General features: G+C 43.1%; 1 protein-coding gene across 3 annotated transcripts in view; it reads right to left on the reverse strand.

The window, feature by feature from the left end:
* The window catches only part of LOC139424507 (multidrug resistance-associated protein 1-like), a 32,680-nt gene that overhangs the window by 4,827 nt on the left and 12,977 nt on the right, over window positions 1-14,876 (reverse strand). For all 3 annotated transcript variants that reach the window (XM_071176429.1, XM_071176428.1, XM_071176427.1), the window contains 20 exons: window positions 13,200-13,322; window positions 11,967-12,028; window positions 11,606-11,737; window positions 10,882-11,088; window positions 9,819-9,996; window positions 9,361-9,522; window positions 9,141-9,233; window positions 8,155-8,358; window positions 5,668-5,814; window positions 5,485-5,572; window positions 4,789-4,858; window positions 4,585-4,711; window positions 4,260-4,436; window positions 3,975-4,142; window positions 3,569-3,764; window positions 3,368-3,449; window positions 3,088-3,205; window positions 2,664-2,871; window positions 586-896; window positions 126-325 (listed from right to left, as the gene is read on the reverse strand). In XM_071176429.1, the coding sequence (XP_071032530.1) occupies window positions 126-325; window positions 586-896; window positions 2,664-2,871; window positions 3,088-3,205; window positions 3,368-3,449; window positions 3,569-3,764; window positions 3,975-4,142; window positions 4,260-4,436; window positions 4,585-4,711; window positions 4,789-4,858; window positions 5,485-5,572; window positions 5,668-5,814; window positions 8,155-8,358; window positions 9,141-9,233; window positions 9,361-9,522; window positions 9,819-9,996; window positions 10,882-11,088; window positions 11,606-11,737; window positions 11,967-12,028; window positions 13,200-13,322 (3,053 nt within the window). The remainder of the gene's footprint in view (window positions 1-125; window positions 326-585; window positions 897-2,663; window positions 2,872-3,087; window positions 3,206-3,367; window positions 3,450-3,568; window positions 3,765-3,974; window positions 4,143-4,259; window positions 4,437-4,584; window positions 4,712-4,788; window positions 4,859-5,484; window positions 5,573-5,667; window positions 5,815-8,154; window positions 8,359-9,140; window positions 9,234-9,360; window positions 9,523-9,818; window positions 9,997-10,881; window positions 11,089-11,605; window positions 11,738-11,966; window positions 12,029-13,199; window positions 13,323-14,876) is intronic.

Raw genomic sequence — 14,876 nt, forward strand, 5'->3', positions numbered from 1 at the left:
GGTGGCCCTTTCTTTTTTTCCAGGCTTTATTTTAAAAAATCTGAAAACGAACAATGTACACCAGTCACCACATCAACTGGATATTTGTACTGCAAGGTGAATGTGTTGTTTCTATCAAACCTAACCTGGTGGCCACAAAGCGGGGAAAGTAGGAGGTCTGGTTGAAGTCGACCCTCTTGTTAGCCTGCACAATGAAGCGGTGCTGTTCTCCGAAGGCCCGTATGACACTGGCTCCCTGCACCGTCTCGTTGAAGTGGGTGTAGATGGGCGAGCGGCTCACCGACTCCAGCCTCCGCAGCTGGCAGGAAGTGGCCACGTAGAAACTCTGTATAAAAATAAAACATTACGTTTTAATGAACCGAAAGTACCAAGAGGTGGTGTATGTGTGTGGAAGTGGGTTTTCCACTCCAGCATTTCTAGTAGATTTACAGTATGTAGCCTGCCATTACTTAGCACTACTATGTTATCAGGTGGAATAAATCACCACGCAAAACCAACAACTTGCAAAATCCGCTATTTTGGTTTTCAAGAGTCTAAAACTATTATTCCTGCACAAAACAGTGTCTCAGTCGGTTAGAAACATACCTGAACGAAGGCGTAGAGAATGGCGAGGGGCAGGATGACGACCGCTGCAAAAGGTGTAGCCAGCATGACGATGATACAGACTTCCATCAGCTTGAAGAGGTAGCCCAGCATCATCTTGAGGCCGTCGGGGATCATGCAGTCGATAGCGTCGATCTCCTTGGCAAAACGGTTTAGGAGGTTCCCACTGGGGGTGGTCTCAAAGAAAGACATGGGGGAGCGGAGAACGTTCTTCAGGAGGTCCATGTGGAGGTGCCGGGACGCGATGATACCTCCGACCGAAATGGCCACCGTGGTGCCGAAAATAGCGATTCCTGAAATATAAAATAAACTGCTGTTAGGATCCCTGCTGTTTGGCAACTGTGGTTTATATCAGATACTGAAACTCTCAATCTCTCAGAAGGACTCTTGGAGTACAAGTACAATGGAGGGTTATAACAGGTCCAAATAAACAAACATTAGTGGGATTAAAGATGGAATCCACATTAGGGGACACAGCGCCACTGTCCTCCCCAGCACCTTTGTTGTTATTGTTTGTGTTTTGTGAGCTAAACGGAGTTGAGGTGTGTCAAGCAGCATGGTAAAACAAAATGCAGTACATATTCTGCTGTTCAGTCGTGCATGCAATAATAAAACAGTGTTCATTCTTCAGAGTAACTCATTTGTTGTTGTAATAGCCCCAAACGTACCTGGCAGTTTCACCATTAAGGATTCTATCTAAACTGTAGTCTATGCTGTTTCACCATTAAGGATTCTAGCCAAATTGTAGTCTATGCTGTTTCACCATCAAGGATTCTAGCTAAACTGTAGTCTATGCTGTTTCACTATTAAGGATTCTAGCCAAATTGTAGTCTATGCTGTTTCACCATCAAGGATTCTAGCTAAACTAGTCTATGCTGTTTCACCATTAAGGATTCTATCTAAACTGTAGTCTATGCTGTTTCACTATTAAGGATTCTATCCAAATTGTAGTCTATGCTGTTTCACCATCAAGGATTCTAGCTAAACTAGTCTATGCTGTTTCACCATCAAGGATTCTAGCTAAACTAGTCTATGCTGTTTCACCATCAAGGATTCTAGCCAAATTGTAGTCTATGCTGTTTCACCATCAAGGATTCTAGCTAAACTAGTCTATGCTGTTTCACCATCAAGGATTCTATCTAAACTGTAGTCTATGCTGTTTCACCATCAAGGATTCTAGCCAAATTGTAGTCTATGCTGTTTCACCATCAAGGATTCTAGCTAAACTAGTCTATGCTGTTTCACCATCAAGGATTCTAGCTAAACTAGTCTATGCTGTTTCACCATTAAGGATTCTAGCCAAATTGTAGTCTATGCTGTTTCACCATCAAGGATTCTAGCTAAACTAGTCTATGCTGTTTCACCATCAAGGATTCTAGCTAAACTAGTCTATGCTGTTTCACCATCAAGGATTCTAGCTAAACTAGTCTATGCTGTTTCACCATTAAGGATTCTAGCTAAACTAGTCTATGCTGTTTCACCATCAAGGATTCTAGCCAAATTGTAGTCTATGCTGTTTCACCATCAAGGATTCTAGCTAAACTAGTCTATGCTGTTTCACCATCAAGGATTCTAGCTAAACTAGTCTATGCTGTTTCACCATCAAGGATTCTAGCTAAACTAGTCTATGCTGTTTCACCATCAAGGATTCTAGCTAAACTAGTCTATGCTGTTTCACCATCAAGGATTCTAGCTAAACTAGTCTATGCTGTTTCACCATCAAGGATTCTAGCTAAACTAGTCTATGCTGTTTCACCATCAAGGATTCTAGCTAAACTAGTCTATGCTGTTTCACCATCAAGGATTCTAGCTAAACTAGTCTATGCTGTTTCACCATCAAGGATTCTAGCTAAACTAGTCTATGCTGTTTCACCATCAAGGATTCTAGCTAAACTAGTCTATGCTGTTTCACCATCAAGGATTCTAGCTAAACTAGTCTATGCTGTTTCACCATCAAGGATTCTAGCTAAACTAGTCTATGCTGTTTCTCTTCATCCAAGTCAAAATAACCTACTTTTATCTTTGGTGTCTTTTCTCAGTAAAATGCATTCACCACTGACCTTGTGCGAAGCCCAGAGCCCCGTAGACGGCCAGCTTCATGTCCGTGTCGACCTGGGTGCCGTTGACGATGGGTTCGTCGGCCCACAGGCTCAGCCAGTAGTTGTAGGCCAGCGAGGCCCCCTGTTGGAAGGCGTACAGGAAGACGATGGGGATGATGAAGGCCATGCCGATGGTCTTGAAGTACTCCATGTACATCTCCAGCCTCACCTGTGGTAAAAAGACAGGCAATCAATTGCTAGAAATTGACAAACACCTGTTAATATGTGAAAGATGAGAAAGAAGCTCTGTTTGTTTTAAAGAAACAATGTAGTGGAGCGCTCAAATGGGTACAACCTCTATGGCTATGGAGACTTTATCATTTAGTTTGAATCACTTTTAACCATAAGAGGTGCAGTCAAAAATCAGCTCTTCTTCTAGACTCACCCTCCCAGTGCGTGCCTTGTCAACCTCCATCAGCTTTCCCAAGTCCTCAGGAACCTGCTCCTCGTCTATCTCAGACATGGGCTCCATACCCTGCAGGTTAGTACTGTTGGTGTCTCCCCTAGAGAACATAGAGGGGTTTCAGTTAGGTTTTTATTTTTAAGATGCTTGGCATGCTCAATGTGATGTTTTCTCCAATAGACGTTTATCATACCATTGAATCAATTAGAACCATGATGTTATCAGGAAAAAATGATGTAATGTGCTCTGGAAATTCCCTTACCCAATGAGCTGCTCTTGGGATAGATCTCTTGAGAATGGCATGAAGTCTGTAACACTCAGCCGCGAGCTGGCCCTCCTGGCACCTGCAGCAATGGGACAAAATGTTAATTTACATGGAGAATAGCTTGCTGGTGAGAAGCAAATGTTTGTTCATCAATGGCGATAATGACTTATCCCAAATTTCATTACAATGAGGTCCTACCCCTCTGTGCGGCGGTCTCTGTGACACTCTCTTTACGGTCGTTGCTGGCGAAGGTATGGATGAAGTCTGCAAAGGCCCCATGGCGGCTCAGCAACTCCTGGTAGGAGCCACTCTCTGTGATCTCCCCGTCCACCAGCACCAGGATGAGGTCCGCCTGGGGCAGGAAGCTCATCCCATGGGTTACTAGGACACGGGTCTGGTAGCACAAACCACAGGAGCAGGATTAATCAAAATAAACGATCAGCGGAACTAGCCTAATACAAATGGTGGATTTGATTTGAAGAATCTGCAAAATCATGCTTTTCCATCTCAAAACCACACAAGGAACAGTCGGTTACGTGTAAGCTTCTAATATTGATTTTCACTCTGACTGTTAATAGAGATCATATTTTGGTCGTAGTTTTACCTTATCTCTTAGCACTCCCTTGGGTCCGATGACTTTGTCGAAGATGTGTTGCCCCACATGAGCATCCACAGCAGACAGGGGGTCATCCAGCAGATAGACGTCAGCCTTCCTGTACACAGCCCTTGCCAGGCTCACCCTCTGCTTCTGACCACCCGAGAGATTCAGACCCTGTCAGGGAGAACAATTGAGAAGAAGACATGACTCAAGATTCCAGAACATTCTAGAAGACCATTTGATTGACCATCTAGTGAAAGGAGGTGGAATTCTAGAAGATTATTTTCACACCTTCTCCCCAATCTCTGTGGAGTCTCCAGCAGGCAGGATCTCCAGGTCAGGCAGCAGAGCACAGGCGTCCAACACCCGCTGGTACCAGGTCTTCTGCTTCTCACGACCAAACATAACATTGTCCTGAACCGTGGCATTCTGGATCCATGCCTGCTGAGGTACATAGGCCACTGAGCCCTGTGGAGACAGAAAAATAAATAGAGTAACATTAGCATTGAAGAAGAAGAACATTGAGTGTAAATCAGACCCTTAGATTGAAAACTGAAAACCTTAGATTCAATATATTCAACTTCTGTTGCTTCCTATTTTAAGAGAACTTGTTTACCTTAATTGACACACTGCCGCTCCTCTTCTCTGTCTCTCCAAGCATGGCAGACAGCAGAGAGGACTTCCCGCTACCTACATGGCCCACCACCGCCACCAGTGAACCCTGGGGTACACCCACATTAATCCTGTAAACAGAGGAGTGGAGTTGAGTCTCAACTTAAACTTCAGAATGTGTTAAAATGGGAATACTGTTATGATTTACCTTTTAAGGCATGGAGGACCTTCTTTAGTCCAACTGAACGTTCCGTTGTCTATCAACACACCTTCCCCATCTGAGAAGAAAATAGAAAAACAGAGAAAGAGAGGAGAGAGGAACCATTGAAAAAATACACTAATATTTCCTCTCTGCATACAGGCATAACAGTTTATGCACCCGTTTATGCACCCAACAACTACCCAACGTTAAAAATATGTCCTTTTAAGTGACATGTCAAATTGCAGAGTCTACATAATTACAAGAGATCTAAAATTACAGTGTGTTCTTTTCACGAGCTGTCTTAAGGAAGTGTTGACGGATTACAGGCGAAGAAAACTGCTTTTATTTATCCGGAATCATACGTCTGACTGTCTAGAAGTAATTTACATTCAACCACTGGATGGCAACATCCTATCATTACTCAGTCTCCCCAGTCGACCTCGATCACAGGAAGTGACAACATAACATTACCATTAAGGGTTCTGGATAGAATGCCATGGATGTAAACAACACATCTTCGGAGGCTTGTTTTTATTGGTTACGACAGGCAGAGGCAGACCACAGTTCCCACTGGGTAAGAGTTGCTATGAGTGTTTTTTTAAATGTATTGCTATAGGCTGATACAAAGCCCTTTGCTCCACTTGGAGCTAAAAGTTATAGGTCAAGTATGTCAACATACATGGCACCAGTAGGTGTTCTTACCAGTACTCAAAGGGGCCTTGGCTACATTGTCGTCTTTCAGCTCCTCAGAACACAGGTATTTCCCTAAGCGCTTCAGCGAGACAATGGCCTAAAATTCAAAGAACATTTTTTTTTTTTTTTGAACAGCAGCACAAAACATTATACATTGGTTTGGTCTGTTGAATACTGGACATTGTATTTCACCTGCATGGTGGTGCTCATGGCAAAGGGTAGCTGGCTCAGTGGGGTCTTCAGAATGTTGATGAGAGCCATGGAGACAAAGACCTTCTGGGCATCTAGGACGTTCTTGTCATCAATCAGCACATAGACGCCAAACATTGCAAAGGCAATCTGGGGGAAAAAACAAATTAGCATGATTGGGACATGGTGACCTGAAGCTGTAACTGTAACCATCACACACAGAATTCAGCGATGATACATTTCTACAGTGAGGCTTGAAGCTATGGATAGAAAAGAGTAGACCTGTATAGCCGAGCGAACACTGCAGCACGGGTATTATTTACCATGCATTTTCCAGTCCATTTTCGGTGTTCTGGCTTGTTAGGATGTTCAACAGAGGGTTACATTTATACAAATGTTGAATTTTGCTTTTTTTTCTATTTACTTATTTAATTAAATGTTTTGAGAGTTGTGTGTGTGTGTGTGTGTGTGTGTATATATATGTGTGTGTGTATAGGGGGCAACATATACCTATACTTCCTTTTTTATATATTGTTTTACTATCCTTCAAATATGCATATTGCATAAGATACCTTAGATAACTTTGGTGGTTCCCTCCAGAATCCCTTCCCTAGTTGTAACTGTATTATGTTGGCCCTGGACAGAGCTCTACGGAGGTTCATTTGAACATGGTAGCATTTTGCTCTGGCCTTCCTCCTTCCAACAGGAGGAAGGCCAGCATAGGGGTCCAAGGTTTTAGCTGTTTTTTCTTTATATTTGATTACTCTGACCTTTCAGCACAATGGCCATGTGATTGTACTAACATTAATTTCTCATTACTATGACTACGCCTAATTAACATACTCTAGGCTCCACATGCTTTATCAGCTGGGGCGTGAGAGGAATTAACCAGGTGGTGAAGCGTAGCCGAGTGTATGCTCATCTTATGTCCTTAAGTCTGGACATTGTTTTTCTCCAAGAGACCCATCTCCGGTCCAGCGACCATGATGAACTAAAGAGAGGATAAGTAGACCAAATATTTCACTCCAACTTTGGTGCTAAGGCCAGAGGGGAAGCCATCTTTATCAGAAAAGGCACCCCTTTTGTCTCCTCCAAAGTCATTTCAGATACTAATGGAAGATATATTATAGTAATGTGGAAATGGTTTAGCACACGAGCTGACAAGGTCATTCTGCCCCTGAACAGGCAGTTAACCCGCTGTTCCTAGGCCGTCATTGAAAATAAGAATTTGTTCTTAATTGACTTGCCTAGTTAAATAAAGGTAAAATAAAAAATGACGCAACATTTTTCTCTGACTTCATCGCAACACTTCCTGACCATAACACTCATCATTTGATATTGGGCGGAGATTTCAATTGTGTAATGCATCCAAGTCTAGACAGATCCAGACCGAAGCCCAACAATGTAATTTCAAAATCAGGTGCAGTAATCAACTCATTTCTAGAATCCTATAATTTGTCTGATCCATGGAGGAGGAGCTATCCCACTGCTAAACAGTACTCCTTTTTCTCTCCAGTCCACAGCTCATACTCTAGGATTGACTTTTTCCTGCTGGACAATAGAATTCTTCATTTTGTAACTAATAGCCAATATCGCAGCATCTTTATCTCAGACCATAGCCCTGTCCTATCTCAGACCGTAGCCCTGTCCAGCTAGATTTGGGTGGCGAGCTACCCGATGATATATGGAAACACAGTATTGAGAGTATCCACACATCATAATTTTGCATAAGGCTTGGGCTTATTCAGTTTAAGGTTTTTCTCATTCTCCATTACTCAAATGGCAGATTGGCAAAAATATACCCAAATGTTGACCCCAAGTGTTTGAGATGCCACCAGAGTCCAGTGACTGTGGGACACATGTTTTGGTCATGCCAATCTTTGAGTGGCCTCTGGGACCCCATTTTTGAGGCATTCTGTTTACACATATGTACCCCACATTTTTTTGTGGGGGGTACTTTACACAAAGTACCCCAAAAATGGCAGTGACCCCAACCCAGTCACTGACATTTTTGGTGTACTTCCCTTAGACCAGAATGCTACATCGCTGCTAGCTCGCCACCTTGTCCTCTTTCACTAGAAGTCTGCAAAGCTGTCCTCCTTCATGCAGCGGGTTAAGGAGGTGATGTCATCTCTGTCTCTGGAGAAGGTTAAGTACACTGTGCTTGGGTCCCGATAGAAGTTTAACCTGGTCCCCATTAATACAATATCTGGAGAGTCTGCCTTTTACTTAGTGGAACTTGCATATTTTGGTAAGTAATCATGTCTGTTCTAGTGGCCATTTGTGCTGCTAAGAATTTTTATTCTGAGGGGATGGATGGGAGAATGAGGGGTTGGGGTTCTACTGTTTGTGTTGTCTATAAAGTTTGTGTTATGTGTTGTCTATAAAGTTTTTTTATTTTTTATAAATACAAAAGTAAAGAGTAGACACTGAGCTATACTCCAAAAGACCAAATTACCATTACTACTAGTTATATTGTATTGCACATACCAGGAAAGTGGATGAGTTGAAGGAGGCGATGGAGATGGAGTAGAGGATCTGGGACTTCTTCAGGGCCTTCAGTTCTTTCTCCCTGTATCCCAGGACCTGCTCCAGAAAGGCCTTCTCCCATGCATAGAACTTCAGGATCTTGATCCCGTTCAGGATCTCGTTCATCAGCTTAATTCGCCCATCCATAAACTTCATCTGTACCTCCTAGGGAGAAGCATTCAAAGACATGGTTAAATAGATAGTCGGCCCTTCTAAAACGAGGGAAGAGGACAGCAACACCACAAGAGAACAGTACAATAGAAAACCTATAGAAGTGTTGTTGCACCAGCATACCTGTATCTATTACTCATCTCAAGATGGCGCTGCAGTGGATAGTAGCTGTCTGACCAATTTTGTGTGTTTTTTTTTGTTTGACGAAGTCATTGACAAATAAAATGTGATTTAATGTGATTTTATGAACATCGAGTTGTCAGTTACAGCTGCAGATACTTGTCAAGGAACAGCTAATGTTGAGCACTCTACAGAAGTATGTACTTGTTTAATTTAATTAGAATTGTACTCTGTTACAGCATTGAACACAGTTCTTAACACTTAGCAGTTTTACGACGAGGAAACAACAAAGCGGCCAGGAAAGCGGTCAGTGACATTCTACGACTGTAAGTTAGATTAAAACAGGCATTATTGCCAAAACTGTCTGTTGTTTTTCCAAAAAACAAATGAAAAATATAGCCTTTTATAGCCCCTTTTTTTCTGTGGTTGTTTTTCATAAGCATAACAAGGTGGAGACATCCATCCAACCCACACTCCCACACAGCTCTGCTTCGGCTATGTAAACCAGCTGTGGCATCCCTGACCAAACATGCAAAATCACATTCTGATTCGGCTACTGCCTGGGGTCAAAGTAGCCTGGAAAGACTGTCTGGTCCCAGATCTTTTTGCACTGAGGTCAAAGTGCATATGAGTCTCCTCTTAGGACATGTCCGTACCTGCAGTTTGCTCCTTTTCTTGGCGATGAATCCGTTGAGTGGGAAGATGAGGATGACGGTGGCAATTCCGGCTAGCGCAGATGGGCCTAGGTGCTGTAAAATGGCATCGTTTTACACAAGTCATCAAAAGCAATGTTTGTTATAAATGAGTACCAGAGAAAACAAATGTCCGTCATCAATGAGTACCAACAAAAAACAGAAGTGACAGTGCCATCCATACCTGCCAGAGGAAGAAGAGGCAGAGGGCGATCTCGATAGGAGCCAGCCACACTGCGTTGAAGTAAACCACAAAGTCCATGAGCTTCTGAGTGTCGGCTGATACCAGGTTGACGATCTCCCCCACTGTGCACGTCCTCCTGGATGCGCTGTTGATCACCAAAGACTAGAGGAAAAACAGAACAACCTCAAGTTAAACCTCCAGTAAATGAGTATTATGTAACACTTGGTTTCAAGGTTTCTTAACACCCAGAACCTCTTTTTCCAACTTAAATAAACCATAAACTTGACAATTAACATATTTATTTTTCAATGTTTTTTTCTTGGTCCTTGGAAAAAATAATATGTTAATTGTCGAGGTATAGTTTATTTACGTTGGAATTTCAAGCCTGCCATTAAGAGCCAATGTTTACAACGTGACGCACAGTCACCCACTGTTTACTGGTTGGCACGACGATGTACCTTTCTGTAGACCAGTCCCATCACGGCTGTCTTCACTCTCATGCCCACGGTGAAGCAGGTGTACATGTACTGGTGGTTGAACAGGGACTGGAGACAGGACAGCAGGAACATCAGGGTAGCGTAGAAGTAACCCTTCCACAGGGGGGCGTCTTCTTCGTTCATGAAGCCCAGAAGAAGACTGTTGGAGAGGGGATAAGGGTGAAAGAGAGAACATGGTAATATCATACAGTGCTTCCTGTGGATACGTTCTGCTTCATGTTTCTGGAGACTTTCAGCATACTCAACTCAAAAGAGTCTTATTCATACTATAAAACATAAGCCTATACACTGAACATGGACACTGTGCCACTGCCAATGCAGTGCATTTAATGGAGTCATAAGCACAGACAAGTTACTGTTCTCTGTCAGCTTTGTATACCCCTGTCATGTTCCTTCACTTTCACTGCTTTGCCATGCAGCCCTATGCAGACTATGATCATTAGTGTGGCCGCAGGGCCTGCTGGTCGACACAAAGCCGTCTCTAGTTGCACAACAGTGCGCCTCTTGTGGCTGGGCTGGCCTCAACACTTGGCTAGTGGCTCTCTTATTGTGGTCCACCAGAGCAACCTCAGCCTTTCTGCCGTTTAGAGCCTTCTCTTCACTCTCTCTTTCCTTCCTTTCTTTCTTTTCTTCCCTCCCTTAAGCTAAGCTAATGTCCTTGACTCTCCATGTTGGGGCAGAAAGCTGTGGTCTCTGACTCCTTTCTCTTGACCGTAATTAACACTTCCACCAAGCCATGGTTGTGCAACAACAACAACAAGGTTCCTGTCTAGACTGGCATTGGGTGCCAGAGATGGGGTCAAGCATGGCGGGTCCAGTTTTTAGGTTGCCAAATTGACATTTTAGTATGTATATCTATGTCAAGGGCATTGGAAATAGACGTGGAATCTGTCTGACTTGCAAGGGATTATTGTGTCTAGTGCTGCCCTGTTTACAATGGCTTTGTTTACGATGTGATGCCATGGATTTATGGGAGCTTTAGTCTCCTGTGTAAAATTAACGTCAAACCCTTAGCCATTTTTACCTGAGCACCTGAGGGATGGCAAACATAAAGAAGTCGTGGAAGATGATGCACATTGTCCCAGTAAGGAAGTAAGGTCCCAAGTTCCTGGCCAGTGTCCTCAGCAGACAGAAGCCGGAGCTCTGCTCCTTCTGCAGCTTCCTGAGTATCTGGGCCTGGTCGGGCAGTCTGGTGCCCAGCGCCACGGCTGCCACCATGGTTTTCTCCTGCCTGGTTAAATAAGCAGACAGAGGGAACATCTGGGTTTGATGGCCCTACATATTGCCTGTTTTTCTTTATATGAAACGAAGGGATTAAATAAATTCGACAACAGTCATTGTTGTTCATTTGACACATCTCCGATGCAAAAATGTGAAGAGAAGACTTTTCAGCAGCCATAAAAGGCATTATCCTGCTCACACATGAGTAGATGAGCACTTAACGCAAGGTTTTGGAATTTAACAATGGGATCTTCAAAGCTAGTGTCTCGACGTTACAGTATGCTGTCCTTAGGGGACTTCTTTTGACCTATTTTCAGACTTAAGTGTCCCTTAGCGAGACAGCTTGTTTTTCCGATTACAACTACACAAGCTCTTCAAGGGACCTCGATCATCTAGAGTTCTAGGCAGACACTATTCTGAAGTTTGACCACAATGTCAATGTCATAAAATTAAGTTTATTGATTCCTGAGTGTCTGAAGCTACAGAATTAGTTTGGCGAGAGTATGCATATTGTAATTGGTTCTTACTGTTGCAGTTTGGCACATTCTGTTGTCCACTCCTCCTCCAGATCAGAGAGGATCTTGTCCGATGTGTCCTCTTCCCTCAGGTTCCACAGGTCTCCAGCTTCCAGAGGGGTACGATAACCTTTAACCACCAGCCTGAGGGGAACAGCGATGACATACTGAGTGTGCAAATTAAGAACACCTTCCTAATACTGACTTGCACCTGGTCAGTCTATGTCTTGGAAAGAGCAGGTGTTCTTCAGGTTTTGTACACTCAGTGTATAAGTTATACACAAACCTTTACCACACATTATAAGATTGACAGTATAAAATATTTTTCAAACAAGTCAACATGTTGTTTGAGAGTTTCATTAAACCATCTTACCCAGTAAACCACCAGAAGAGCATCTTCGACAGGAAAGAGGCATCCTTGACTGGACATGGGTTCTGAAACAGATTAGAGGGTGAATGTCACTGACTTTGACCACCATGTAAATCTCTCAATGTTTAAAGGCTTTGGTAAAATATAGGACTCCTCTGTGGCTGACTTTAAGGGTTCTATGATGTACTTGTGGAGTCTATTTACTGGATGCTAATGAGTTTAAACAACATGATGCAGTAAGGTGGTCCTCAGTGGAAACTGCATGTGTAAATAGCTGGAGACTGTGGACAGGAGTGAAGCGTGTAAACAGTTAGAGTTAGTGTTGGAGCTAGGGTTGGGAGGAGAATTTGAGGTCCATGCTGGGTGGTAACGTGTCGTCACTGTGGCACCATGCTGAACACACACACCAACACACTAGCAATTTGTGCTCATGCTCGATCTTTGGCAACCTCTCTTCCCTCTACCGCCCCCTCACCGGAGGTCTTACTCTGTCTCTCTTTCCATCTCTCTCGCTCTTCCTCTCCATCCCTCGCTTTCTCTGTTGTTGTGACTGACTATGAGAATCTCTGACCAAGATGTGGGGGGAGCAGAGAACACACTAGGGTGTGGCTCTTACACCAGGCTGTGGCTTCCAGTCCTCTGAACCTCACTACCGCTGGCCGACCGGGACAGATGCTGAGAGACATTTAGGAGTTTTTTGGGACAGTTTGTTTTCTTGTTTTTCTCTCAAGATACAGTATTATGTCATGGACTATATAGGCTTCACTGTAGCTACCACTACCAAAGTCAAGTTGATTAGAACGGGAGTTGTTATAGTCGCTATGGTTGTTTGGTTGGAACATGATTCATCAGTCTTTTTTGATTGGACCGACCGTGAGAGAGCATGATTCCGTAAACCGCATAAATACAGAACAACGTTGGTGTAGTAGTGGTGTAACGGTCGTAGCATGGTTCATGTGGTATGTGAGTCGTGTGTATGGAATGGACAGAGTAGACAACACATCCATTCATTAATTCACAGTGTCCTCGTAGGAAAGTGGGCAGAGAGAGGAAGTGAATCACTTGATCTTCCACCTAAAGGAAAACTCAGGGAGTGTGTTGACAACGAAAGTCAAAAACCACAAGATGGATTATATTCTCAATCCCAGTCTCAGCCCAAGCATTCTCTCATGTTTTGGAAGGAGAGAGCATTTTGACGGAAGTGAAATATAGCCCACGTTCTGATATAATGCCTACTTTGACGAGGACGGTTTTTCCCTCTGGAGGCTGGTCAGCGAAACAACACAGGAAGAGCTGGGCCAGTTGGAGTGAGAAGTAGGAGAAAAACGCTGTGTATCTCACAATATCGGTGGTGATGCCCTGTTAAAAAAGAAAACAGTGAATATTACATGATTTGCCTAAGTAAATAAAGGTTAAATTAATACAATTGCCAACGTTATTGTTGTCATTGCATTTCTCATGCAACATATAGTTGTGTAAACATTTGTGGGTTACTGAGACATGCATCTTTTGAGTTTTAAGACATGAAAATGGGTTGGTTACACACAGCATTGGAACTGTGGCATCAAGGAAATCGTGTTTCAATTTAAATGCTCTGTCACAACTAGTAAACAATATATCATTAATTGCGATACTTTTTATTTCATCAGTGTGGGTTTGCATGAGTTTGTCAAAATGCAAGTTTTTCTTCCCAGATAAAGATTTCCCATGCTTGAACTCAACATAAGGAACACTATATAGGACAGGATATGGTTATAGGCCACGATCACAGAGAGACTCAATAAAGCTTATTTTGAACCGTAAAGCCAAATCATGGTGAAAAACCAAAGTCTTTAATATGTCGCTTTATATAAATGAAGCAATAGTAAAAAGCTCCCTGCAGTCACGCTACGACCCATATCTGTAAATAGAGAGATTGTGGGTGAAGCAGACACAAACCAACAACCCTCCCTCCCTCTTTCTCAATGGAAGACAGCCAAAACAGTGATATTAACCATGTATTATGTGAAATGTGGTTTTCACATGTTATTCTTAACTTATAAGAGACCAGCAGGCCTGTTTTTGATGGCCCATATGTCAACCTAATGTTGACCCGTTTCCCTTTGTGTGAAAGTTAGAGCCATAGTAAACGGCAGTTGGAGTGATTTTGTCATTTTAGTCATTTAGCAGACACTCTTATCCAGCCCTTACAGGAGCAGTTAGGGTTAAGTGCCTTGCTCAAAGGCAAAATATTTTTCATCTAGTTGGCTCAGGGATTTGAACCAGAGACCATTCGGTTACTGGCACAAGACTCTTAACCGCTAGGCTATCTGCCGCACAGGTATGACTTATGATCAAATCAAATTGTAATTGTCAGATGCTTCATAAACAACAGGTGTAGATTTACAGTCAAAGGCTTATGAGCAATGATAGCGTGGATATGTACAGGGGGTACCAGTACCTAGTTGATGTGCAGGGGTACGAGGAAATTGAGGTAGATATGTACATATAGGTAGGGGTAAAGTGACTAGGGAACAGGATAGATACACTGCTGCTATTGTCTATTTCTGTATGTGATGAGTGAGTGTGTGGCGAATGTGTGCCTGTGTGTGTGCATGTATGTGTTGGATTGTCAGTGTACGTTTGTGTGAGTGTGTGGGTAGAGTCCAGTGTGTGTGCATAGAGTCAAAATAGTGCAAAAAGGGTCAATGCAGATATTCCGGTTAGCTATTTGGTTAATTATTTAGCACACTTATGACTTGGGGGTTGAAGAGGTTCAGGAACCTTTTGGTCCCAGACTTAGCACACCTGTACCATTTGCCATGCGGTAGCAGATAGAACAGTCTATGACTTGGTTGGCCGGAGTTTTTGACCATTTTTAGGCCCTTACTCTGGCACCATCTGGTATATAGGTCCTGGATGGCAGGGAGTTCA

This window comes from Oncorhynchus clarkii, chromosome 13 (genome assembly GCF_045791955.1).
Source record: "Oncorhynchus clarkii lewisi isolate Uvic-CL-2024 chromosome 13, UVic_Ocla_1.0, whole genome shotgun sequence".
NCBI classification, from domain to species: domain Eukaryota; kingdom Metazoa; phylum Chordata; class Actinopteri; order Salmoniformes; family Salmonidae; genus Oncorhynchus; species Oncorhynchus clarkii.